Source organism: Bubalus kerabau, chromosome 3 (assembly GCF_029407905.1).
Source record: "Bubalus kerabau isolate K-KA32 ecotype Philippines breed swamp buffalo chromosome 3, PCC_UOA_SB_1v2, whole genome shotgun sequence".
Lineage (NCBI taxonomy): Eukaryota > Metazoa > Chordata > Mammalia > Artiodactyla > Bovidae > Bubalus > Bubalus kerabau.
In genome coordinates, this window is record NC_073626.1 from 78,950,608 (window position 1) to 78,962,871 (window position 12,264).

A 12,264-nucleotide genomic window follows, 5' to 3' on the forward strand; every position below is an offset into this window, starting at 1 on the left:
AAAGTTTGACTCTTGGGCAGAGAAAGACTGAGAATTTTTCAGGTCATGCTAACTCAAAATCATCCTGGAATTAGGGTATACATGTTTTGTGATAGATTTTATCTAAATGTAAATCAGATACAAAGCTGCAAGGAAGTTCTCACTACAGAATTTCATTTTTCATATAGGGCATTATTCTAACCTAATCTTTACAGCAAAGGTTGGAAGAAATAGTTTCTTGTACATTTGATATTCTTGACTGGAACATCTGTTTTACATTGATTATTGTTATAAGGCTCTAGATGTCCCTTTTAGTTCAGTGCTGTTTGGGTATGTGCTATAAAATATCAAAGATTTCTTCTGTCTCAAAACTAATTTGAAAGATTTTGCCTAGAAATGTGAATGAAGCATTGTTATTACCAGCTGTGGGCAAAAGGTTTAAGTGCCATTTGTCAAAAGTATAATGACCTTGAATTTGGTACCTCAGTAACTATATGAATCATTGAAGTAGCTAATGAGTTGTATTTTTTAAATCAGTCTTTAGTAAGTGAATCAGTCAGAAAAAAGCCATTCTGACAAGTTTGAGGGTTGAATATTTTATTATACAGATATTACTTAATATTAGAGCAACTTTTCTTTCTACCTTATTTTCTCATTTAACGGAAAGAAATTAAAAATATTTGTGTCTGTTAACTCAATAATTTTATTATATGTGATGCTGTCTGACTTTTGTTTTTGTTCCATTCAGTTGGAGCTATGATCTCTACCTAAGGTAGAGGTGAAGAATAAATTTTAATATCCACTCCTCTTTTACTGATATTATAATATGTTTCCACAAACTGTTAAAATTTTCTGTCATGCATTTATTCCAGTAATTTTAAAATACCTCTCTACCCGGGGAGACCTGGGTTCGATCCCTGGGTTGGGAAGATCCCCTGGAGCAGGGAAAGGCTACCCACTCTAGTACTCTGGCCTGGAGAATTCCGTGGACTGTATAGTCCATGGGGTGGCAAAGAGTTGGACACGACTGAGTGACTTTCACTCTAGTTGGAGGCTTGTAGAGGTGGTGATCAATTTTCAACAATCCATGTTGCTTTCCCTCCCTCACTCTGTGATAGCATTAAGGTTCTTATTTTCTTATATTTGGTCTTATTTGCATTGATGAAAGGCAGATTTATTTTTAAGATAAATCTAGAGGCCACATGATTAGATATAAAAGCCTTGTTTAATAATCACTGACTTAAATTTCAGATGAAATAGAACATTAGATATATCACTATTGCCCCTTGAGTCCTTTAGATTTATCTTTTTTTTTTTTTAATTTACTTCTAACTCTAGAAAATGCTGTATAAACTCACCCTAATATCTTGGAACATTTAAATGCCAGAGTAATCATTCAGGTTTTGGTATGATTACAAACTAGAACTTTTAAAACTAAATGGATTTGAAGAAGACCAATTTCTCCTTTCATCATATTCTCCTAACCACTGTTCCACTGAATGCCGGAATTCTTTGACTTTTTATAATTACTGTAGTCTTTCCATCTTTACTTTAAAGCCAAGTCATACTATTTTGCCTTCCATAATGATCCTTCCCGTTGTGCTCAATTGTAGCGCAGTAACTGAGAAAAAAATAGAGGAAAGAATGACAGTGTTAGAGCAGTAACAAGTTTGAAAGTGTTCTGTATAAAATGCTCAATGTATACAAGTTTTATACCTTACAAAATTAACAGTGGTGACCTGATTGATGTCCCTTAGATTTTCTAGGAAACTGATGTTTGGTCAGGATCAGGGGTTTTTAAACATGTTTGAAGTCATTGATCTCTTTCTTTGAAGTAAATCTGGTGTACAGTATTGATCTTAAGATATACGCTGTGTTCCAAGGGATACGGTATGGGATAGGATGTGTCTAGTGGCTAGACACTGGAGACGGGAATGGCAACCCACTCCAGTATTCTTTCCTGGAAAATCCCATGGACAGAGGAGACTGGTTGGCTATAGTCCATGGGATCGCAAAGAGTTGGACATGACTGAAGTGACTGAGCACACACGCACTCACTGGTGGCTGGAGCCTCAGCTCAGCCACCTGCTCCTTCCTTTCCTTCAGTAACTTCGGAGACACAACCTCCTTTCCCCTGAGGTGTTCCTGGAGTACAATGTGAAAGTCGCTGATAGTATTCTGAACTTTTTTTCAGTGATTAGCCATTTTAGAGGTTAAATACTTGCTGAGTTTCTGCCTATCCTAAATCCTCAAGGTTCGAAATTTCAAAATAAGTCCATACACAAAGAATGACCTAGGAGAATTGGCAACATTAGGCTTCATTGAGAGTTTCTGTTTTGTTTAATATAGGTGTTGCTCAGATTATTTAAATTCAAAACCAGAAAACTGTTTAAAGTATATTTGTCTTAGAGTTAGTGATGTAATCTTTAGGTCCTAGACTGAAGGCCTAAATTGGCCTATAGTTGATATCAGAGTTGACTGGGGACCTTAAAGAAGAAACGTTTATTTTGCAAACCCTACAAGTAATTTGTAAACTATTAGGTCAAAAGCTGCTAATCATTTAATGAATGACACTTGACTGAAGTCTTGAAACATACAAGTGCGCAGATATTTGGAGTAATAGGATAGCCATTCAGATAAGCATAGCTTACTGATACAGACTATACACTGTTCTAGATGTTATTTTAGTTATGTTTCTGGTATGTTTCTCATTTAGTCCCCACAGTCCTTTTATGCCCCTGTTATCACATTTAAAATTGATGAGAAAATTGAGTCTTGGTTAAGGAACATGCTGAAAATTATGGTAAATAGTAGACCCAGAGTTAGATTCTTAGTCTGTGTGTTTCCAGAGATCCATGGTACTTTTCTTCTGAGAAAATTATGGTCTATTGGGCTGACAGAGGTGAGAATGAAGTCAGAGGTCAGCACTAGGTAGTGGATGTGGGTATATACTAGGTATATACCCACTAGGATGTAGGTATATCCTACATACTAGGATGTGGGTTCATGGGAAGGCAAAATGGTATGTTTATAATGCCTGTGTTTACTTTACAAGCAAATTTAGGTACATCTAGGTTTCCCTTTCTCATCTTTTGCTTTGCTCTGCTTTTCAGTTACTAGCTATTTCCAGCTGCTTACCCACATTAGTCTTAGATTACAGTCTTAAAATTAATTTTAGTCCTGTCATCCTTTTTTCCCTTCATTCTCCTTCCTCAAATTCTTCTCTGGTTTAAAGGAGGGAAGCCTGTTGCCTTTTTTTCTTTACTGTAATCATTATGCATTTGAGGGTTTGTTTGTTCTGATAAACAGAATGACATTTCTCCCAAAACTGTCCCACTTCCCTATTCCAGAAAAAATTTTAATTCAGGGAAATTTTGCATTGGAGAGAAAGATTTTACTCAGTTACCCTATATATCTTTTAAAAAAAGGAAAAAAAGACTTAAATGTCTTGAAGTGTATATCCAGTAAAGTATTTAATGAATGTTATCCCAAATAAGTTTGAGAATACCTACCTATACCGTATCTTTCCATTCCATCCCCACTTGGAGTTAGCCAGTGAATGCTAGCATTTTAATGGTTCTTAGAAGCATTTTCAGAAACTGTTCTGAAAAACCATATTTCCTTGGCCTTATATTTTTATGTAGATTAAATTGGGAAGGATATGAATAAATTATTATTTGGGATGCCTCCTTTGTTTTAAAATCCACTATAGGATTCCTTATGAAACTGTTAACTTAGAATTTTTCTGATGATATTTTTATTCCAACAGAAATAGAAGATTAGTTATCATTTAAGTCAAGTAATAAACTGTTTATCCTAAATTGCGCGTATGTCAGTCTGTCTCCTGAGTAGATTGTTAGTTAGAGTGGCTCTCTTTAATCTCTTAATTTATGATGTGAAAACATATGGGCAGTTTATTGGACATAATAAATTTTATTTATGAACTTAATGACAATTTTGAAGTATTTTTGTATAGTTGATTCATTCAGTTACTTCTTGATGTAGGACACATAATCATGACACATAGAAGGAGGGGAAAAGCATATTTAGGGCTTGGAAATACACAGAATTGAATCTGATTTGAATCCTGGTTACCTTGAGCAAGTTATTTCATATTCATATATTTATAAGATAATATTAAATAACTATGCTAGGCATAAAGGTGGGAGGAGGTGGTGGGGAGAAGATGTAACTTCTGTTTTTAAAGAATTCAGAGATCAGTAGCATTCACTTAAACCTCTCTAAATTTGTTATGTTGTTGGCAAAATGGCAGTGAGAGAACTTAAAATTCCCCAGATAATAATACCTTGAGGAACCAAAGAGGTTCAATATGAGTTAGGTTGATATTGAGCACCTATATAAACCTCAAGGTATTATACCTCAAGGTATTATCTGTCATTGTATTTTGTCATTCATACTATTTAATCACAGAACTACCCACAAGAGACATCGAAATGTGGGTTAAGTCCCTTCCTTGTTGGAGGACTCCATTGCCTTTAGAGAACTATTTTAAGTTGCCTGATGTTTCATTCATTCAGATAGTCTGTGTTCTGGCATCAGATATATTTGCCAGGCTTCTAGAATTTGAGGGCCCTGTGCCATTGCCTTGTGCACATTTGGTTTTAATTTTTCACTAAACACAACATTCTGTCAGACTCCACAAAAATTGTTGTTTTAGCCTGATGAAAGTACTTCCTATCAGTTAAAAGAACAAACCTGTAATTTAAGAACAAGCCATCGAGTAGTACAGAGCTCTGCAAACCTTTTTTTTAAAAGTCCAGATATTTTAGGCTTAATGTGCCATACAGTTTCTGACAGAACTACTACTCTACTCTGCTGTTGCGGTGTGAAGGGAATTATAGACAGTACATAAATGAAAAAGTGTGACTGTGTTCCAAAAAAACCAAATTTATGAACACTGAAATTTGAATTTCTTACAATTTTCATATGATAAAATAGTCTTGTTTTGTTTTTATATTTTTCAGTCATTAAAAAATGTAAGAATTAGATTATGGGCCTTGAGAAAAACAGGTGGCTAGCCAGATTTGGCCAGCTGACTGTTAGTTTGCAGACGCCTGATTTAGGGTATAATCTATGAATTTGCTGTTGTTGGATAATTTTCAAGCATTTAGGTGATTTCAAGCATGTAGGAATTATATATGTTAGGATTTATGTTCTGCTCTTTTTTTCTTGCCCAAGTTTATAGAATATATGTTAATAGTAGAAAACTAATGGGAAAAACAAATGGTGATTTGTTGTTACTGTGTGGAGGTTTTTTAAGAATTTGAAGGGCATCTTTTAAGGCTGATTACTCTCAGATTTCTCATCCACCTCAAATCACATTCTATAAATTTCAAGTAATATGTGCAAGGCCTTCTACATTTCGAATTTTAAAAATTTATACAATAGCTATGGAAGTTTATCTTTTAAAGGAATTGTATGTAAGTAATTAGACATTCACATTGCATGAATGCTATTTAGCAAAATTCTTAATTAGAAAATAAAAATGACATTTATAGTGATTATAAAATTTTGTTTGTTGAAACTATAAAACTCTTGTTAACTTGCTTTCCGTAGACACCAGAGAAGAAACAATCAGAATCATCCAGAGGAAGAAAAAGAAAAGCAGAAAACCAGAATGAAAGTAGTCAGGGTAAGTGAAGCAAAATCCTCCTTCATACCCAAAGAGGTATTTGCAATTAATTATTCTGGTTTTTAATCAATTAATAATTTGTTTTAAAGTTTTCTGTTCTTGTGATTTATATAGATACTGTGTAATATCTGCATTAATAGTAGCTTACATATACTTTGTGTAAAAAATATTATGAAGTTGGAATCTTTTTGTACCACAGGTAGTTTGCTTATGGTTACTCTTTTTAACATTTCCTTTATTTTTTTGAGAATTAGAAAGTGTCATGTCCAAACCTGATATGCATTACCTTTATCACCTTTCTCTGTTCTCTCTTTATATGAAATATGGTGTTGAAATGACTTCTTGTTTTTGGATAAGAATTTTATATCTTGCTTTGAAACAAATACCTAAATTTACTCATCCTTTTTGTTGAAAAAAAGATTATATAAAAATGATTGAGGAGCTTCATTAAAACATCATCTTTTTCTTTCCATACCTTTTCTTCATCCTTTTTTGCTTTCTTTCCATATCCTTTCTTCATCTTTTCTTCTACATTTTATATTATAAACTAGTAAGGAAATTACTTTCATTAGACTACAAAACTTCTTATAATGGATAAGATAGTATTATCATTTAATTTGGTTTTTCAAGATTAAATACAATAAATTGGACTCTTGAATCATATGTAATGATGATTTTATGCATATATTATGTGTTTTGGAGCCATTTTTAGCTACAAAGTCTAGAGCTATGAACCCATGGCTTAGTAAGTAGTAAGTAAGTAAGTAGTAAGTAAGTATTTACATGTGGCACTGGGGTCAAGAAATATATTTGCAGCAGCTGTCTTTGTGGAAAGGGGAAGTTGAGTCACTCTAGCGCCTTTCTCTAAGTTTGTGCTATTTTGTATTTCAGCCTGGCCTGAGATCCTTTTTGATCTTGGTGTAGTTTCCTCATCTGTGCTTAGTGAACTTGGATTTACTTAGTTATATTAGTTATGATAGTTTTAACATTAAATTTTAAAGCTCACTTAAAAGCAGGTCCCAATATAGTGTGGGACTTCTGGGTTGGTTGAGCCAACCTATGTCTTTAGGAAGCCACATCATTTTCTCTGTGATCTGCCATCTATGGAATTGTCTGCTTTTTTCCTTTTATGATTTTAGGACTGTGGCCATTTTAAATTGTATCTCCTCGTTTCATGCTCCACACTTGTACTTGCTTTAGAGAGAGGCTGGTTTTCTATGTGCTTTTCTTTTTTTTAACCTCTCTTTGACGTAGGCTTATTTAAGTTCATAGCAAACCTCTCCTGTCATCTTCTTGGTCAGAATTTGGTTCTGTGTCCATTCCAAAACCAACTATGTCCATGAGAGGTATTGCCCTTAAAATCAGGCCCGTCTCTGAAATTGAAAATGTGGTAACATTCCCCTTAGAAATATAGGTCTTGTGCAGAAAGCGTGATACCTGAGAAAAATTGAATTTCTGATTAGAAGGAGGAGGAGAGATAGGGAACTAGGAATGGAGGCCAAATAGGAAACAGCCTTGGAAGAAAAGCTATGACCAACCTAGACAGCATATTAAAAAGCAGAGGCAATACTTTACAGACTAAGGTCCATCTTGTCAAAGCTATGGATGTGAGAGTTGGACCATAAAGAAAGCTGAGTGCCAAAGACTTGACGCTCTTGAACTGTGGTATTGGAGAAGACTCTTGAGAGTCCCTTGGACAGTAAAGAGATTCAACCAGTCCATCGTAAAGGAAGTCATTCCTGAATATTCATTGGAAGGCTTGATGCTGAAGCTGAAACTCCAATACTTAGGCCACCTGATGTGAAGAACTGACTCATTAGAAAAGACCCTGATGCCGGGAAAGATTGAAAGCAGGAGGAGAAGGGGACGACAGGATGAGGTGGTTGGATGGCATCACCGACTCAATGGACATGAATTTGAGCAAGCTGAGGGAGTTGGTGATGGACAGGGAAGCCTGGCGTGCTGCAGTCCATAGGGTCGCAAAGAGTGGATACGACTGAGCAACGGAACTGAACTGAAATTAAATGGTCTATGCAGGGGAGGGAACGTTAACAGAATAAAATTTGGATTCAATCAGGGAAAAAGAACTGGGGAAATAGTTTCTGGTAGGCAACCAAAAAATGTCTCTGTCTTCATTAAAAGATGGCACCACTTCAGAATCTGGAAGAAAGTTGTTATAGGCAGAAGGAAAATTCCTTTGGTATATAAAACCTTACAGTCCTCCCTGACCTCTGAATAAACCTGTACAAAACTATTGAAAATTTCTAGGTTGTATTACTTCTTAGTTTGTTTTTTTTAATGCCCCCTACCTTGTTCCAGAAGGAATCTGAGGTTGTTGGACCTTTAAATGTATTGTTTGTTCATCTCGGCAATGCCTGGCAAATAGTAACCACTCAAGAAATGTTTGTTGAATAAAATAAGTGAATGGATGATGTGTCAGTATTGAATTGATAAATGTTTATATTATCCAATGCTTTTGACTCCATGCTATCATTAGTTTTTCTTTTGTAACTTGAAGAAATGATGTATTCAGTGTAATTCTAATGAAGGATGGGTAACTCCCATCCAAAATGCTGTATTTCTTAGCAGCTTCTCAGTTTAGTATTTATAAAATCGATGAAAAATTTCATTTTATTTGCTTTTTGTTTTTTTTAAAGTCCATTTTGGAGCAAAACTTTTAATTAAAGATAATTTTGACCACTTTATCAAAGTGGCCATGTAAGCACAATATTTAAAATCTAGTTTATTTTTGAAAAAAATCCTATTAATTTGAAAATACCTTTTAGAAAATTAGATATTTTACAAAATAGTGTTCATATTAAAGCATGTTATTGTCAGTTTGTTATGGTTTGTGTTGACCGAGCTTTTTTATTATTTATAGATATAATTGGTTTGTCAGTTATACAGCTGCCACTTGTCTTTTTTAATTGATATATTTTTCATTGATATACTTTTCTGAAGTTAGTAACCATGAAGCAATATGAATAATGTTGTTTTAAAAGCAGGCAGTCTTTTAATATGATTTATTTTTCTGATTTTCCCATAGTTGAGACTTTTTAAATTGACATGTATCTATTGGAATATCATTTGATTTTTGGAATTGTGAAGTTGGCATCTGACCCTCTGAGGAATCTTAGTATTTAAATGCCCATCACCACCCAACTAGAATATCATATTCTTAACATTATTTTTGTGTGTATTAGGGGAATTAAGTTTGGCACATTCTCTTTCTCATATAATATGTGATAGATAGTCACGACTGACTTTAAATCTGTAAAATTTTTTACTTTTATATTTTAGGAAAAAGTATTGGGGGACGTGGCCACAAAATTAGCGACTATTTTGAAGTAAGTTCATTGAGGAATATCTTCAGTTCTTAATATAATTCTGCCATAGGCTGTTTGAACCACCAAGTCTGCTTTTGTTGATCTACTTGATTAAAGCAGAACTTAGGTACTATGTGATGTCCTGTCTTTCTAGGAACATGAAAGTTTACTTTTACTTTGGTACGGCACATCATAATTTTCAAAGGACTTTCTCCCATATTTTCTTGTAATAGGTCAGGAGATGGTCAAAGCAGGTATTAGTATTCCTGTTTTAGGTGAAGAACCTGAGAACCAGAGATGTTAAAGTAGCCTTGTTGTTTGGTCATGCAGCTGTGTCTGACTCTTTTGTGACCCTGTAGACTGTAGCTCGCCAAGGCCCTCTGTCCATGGGATTTCCCAGGCAAGAATACTGGATTGGGGTGCCATTTCCTTCTCCAGGGGATCTTCCTGACCCAGGGATTAAACTTGAGTCTCCTGCACTGGCGGGTGTACTCTTTACCACTGAGCCACCTGGGAAGCCGCATAAAGTATCCTACCTAAAGGCAAATTTTAAATGGAAGAGCCTCTAGAATTCTTTGTACTGTCAGTCAAGATTTTATTATACCAAAGCAACAGCTGAGGCCTGTGGATGGAGATTAAATAATGATAGAGATGTGAATCTAAAGAGTCCCTGAAAATAATAAACAGTGGTAAATTTAAATTTTTACCCTATCTGGAATGTTTCTTTGCCTGTACACAGAAACACTTTTATCTACCATTATATTATGATATTAATGTGATTAATTATAAAATATTAATGTGATTAGTAAAATAATTAGTCAGTTGAAAAATATTTATATTTACTTGAGAGAGAGCAGAATTTGCTGGTTGGGAGAAGAGCTGTATTTTTTATATGTATATATATAAATGCTGGGTTGAGAAGATCCCTTGCAGAAGGACATAGCAACCCACTCCAGTATTCTTGCGTGGAGAATCTCATGGAGGGAAGAGCTTGGTGGGCTCTTCTCCATGGGGTTGCACTGAGTTGAATATGACTGAGTGACTAACACAGTCACTCTCTTTCACTCATATATATATATATATATATATATATATATATATATATATATGTACACACACACACATATATATATATGTATATATCCTCCATTGTTTTTCTTTTTTGAGTTTACAGAATCTAAGTTAAAACAGTTGCAGACTATAAAATACACCTAAAGCTCTTTAGTTGCTGTCAGTCCCTTAGTGTTAATGTCATTAAAAATCTTTGCCAAAGGTAGGGTCTGTTCAAATAAACACATCTCAAGTGTCTTGAATGCATACTATGTGCTGAGCATTATGCTAGGCACTATAGATTAAAAATTTAGAATAAGTTCTTTAGTTGTAGGAAGTTGTTTAATGAACACACTAGGAAGTCTCCTTTTCTGCTGTTCATACCTAATACCCAGAGATGAAGCCATTAGCAGCAAATTATTTTTGCCTTCCATTCTTGGTTCAGAAACATGAGGCTCGAGAAAGCTATGGAACAGATTAGATGGCTTCTCTTCATACGTGATTAAGTCATTCACTATAATGCATGTAAGAAAGAATCAATTTGTATTAGACTTTGTGCTGTTAAGAAGGGACTTGGTCCAGTAGTTCTTTTATAGTGCTATGAACATTTGGATACTTAACAGATCTTGGGAATGACAGTTCTGTCTTAAGATAGTTGATTAACATCTACACATCTACTTGTAAAGAGATTAAAGTTTCTTGGGATTAGAGCTCCTGCTGGCTTCACAAGCATAAGGGAACTGTTAAAATTTGAAGGAAAAATAAGACATGTTCTTTGCTTTGAGGAAATTTGTCTTTGAGTCTGCCCAAAAATAATAAGATATGTTTAAATTAATTCATAATGCCATGTCTAAAACATCTTTCTAAACTTTGGTTTTATATGTGTGTGTATATATATATATATATAGTGGTGTTTCCTTTTACCCTCAGTACCAAGGTGGAAATGGCTCAAGTCCAGTAAGAGGCATACCTCCTGCAATCCGTTCGCCTCAGAATTCACATTCACATTCCACTCCTTCTTCATCTGTAAGTTTTTCCATGTGTTTTTATGTCTCAGAGGTTATATGTACTGAATGAATAATTTTTACAATTTGTCTTTATTGAGGCCTTTTATATATATGTGCTTAGTCACTCAGTCATGTCTGACTCTTTGCGACCCCATGGATTGTAGCTGGCCAGGCTCCTCTGTCCGTGGGGTTCTCCAGGCAACAGTACTGGAGTGGGTTGCTATGGCCTCCTCCAGGGGATCTTCCCAACTCAGGGATCAAATATATATATATATATATATTAGCATTTACCTTTTTTAAAAAGTCTTTCATTCTATTGAGGTGAGTTGAATTCTTTTCAGTGATTTGATGCTGTTAGAACTTTATTTCTGAAAGTGAGATTCTTAAAGATTTTCTGAGTTAATTAGTTCCAAGAAGTAATGTTTCTATAAAAGAATGATAGGACTGGGAATTCCTTGGCAGTCCAGTGGATGGGTCTCAGCACTTTTTACTGCCGGGGCCAGAGTTCTATCATTGGTCAGGGATCTTATCAGTTAAATTTCTTAACCACTAAAATGGTAGCATAATTCCTTTCTGGGAATCCTTGAGAAAAGAGTAGGCAGCTGTCAGCCTTGGATAATGTAGTTTGGGGTAAGAAAAGGATCTTGGATCTAAAAATTCACTTAAAACTTTTTAGTTTCTAACATTTTTAAGATCCAGTTATGCATTGCTCTACATATTGGATTTTATTTACTGTTTTTTAACTTTCATTATGTGAAAATTCATTGTATAACCATAATAGCAGTGTTGGCTTTCAGTAATTTAAAGATGAATTAAGAATTTTTAAAAATTAGAGTATGTCATTTATTCAGTTACACTGTTGTAACTTCCAGTGTTGCTTTCTAGTCCTTTCTGTAGATACATACTTTTTAATGTCTTACTCATTTTGTACCTTGGAGGACATCCTATTGCCACATACCAAGTAAAGTGTAAAACTCAAAAATAGCTTGGAATTGTAGTGATAGCATTGGTACATGATGTAATCGACTGTTTTCAGCGAATGTATTTTAAAACTAGTGACTAGTTAAACTGTGCAACTTATCAGTAAATTCATTTTATACTACACATGGGCATGCATTAGGGCGTCCCTGATGACTCAGATGGTAAAAAATCCACCACAGTGCAGGAGACTGGTTTTGACCCCTGGGTTGGGAAGATCCCCTGGAGAAGGAATGGCTACCCTCTCCAATATTCTTGCCTGGAGAATTCC

General features: G+C 34.8%; 1 protein-coding gene across 7 annotated transcripts in view; it reads left to right on the forward strand.

Annotated features, from left to right (window-relative positions):
* Positions 1-12,264, forward strand: part of TLK1 (tousled like kinase 1) — a 180,498-nt gene that overhangs the window by 112,050 nt on the left and 56,184 nt on the right. For 5 of the 7 annotated variants that reach the window (XM_055572258.1, XM_055572262.1, XM_055572261.1 and 2 more), the window contains exons 4-6: positions 5,557-5,632; positions 8,933-8,979; positions 10,939-11,034. In XM_055572258.1, the coding sequence (XP_055428233.1) occupies positions 5,557-5,632; positions 8,933-8,979; positions 10,939-11,034 (219 nt within the window). Of the gene's footprint in view, positions 1-5,556; positions 5,633-8,932; positions 8,980-10,916; positions 11,035-12,264 lie in introns of all 7 variants that reach the window. The other 2 variants (XM_055572263.1, XM_055572264.1) reach the window with 1 other exon arrangement.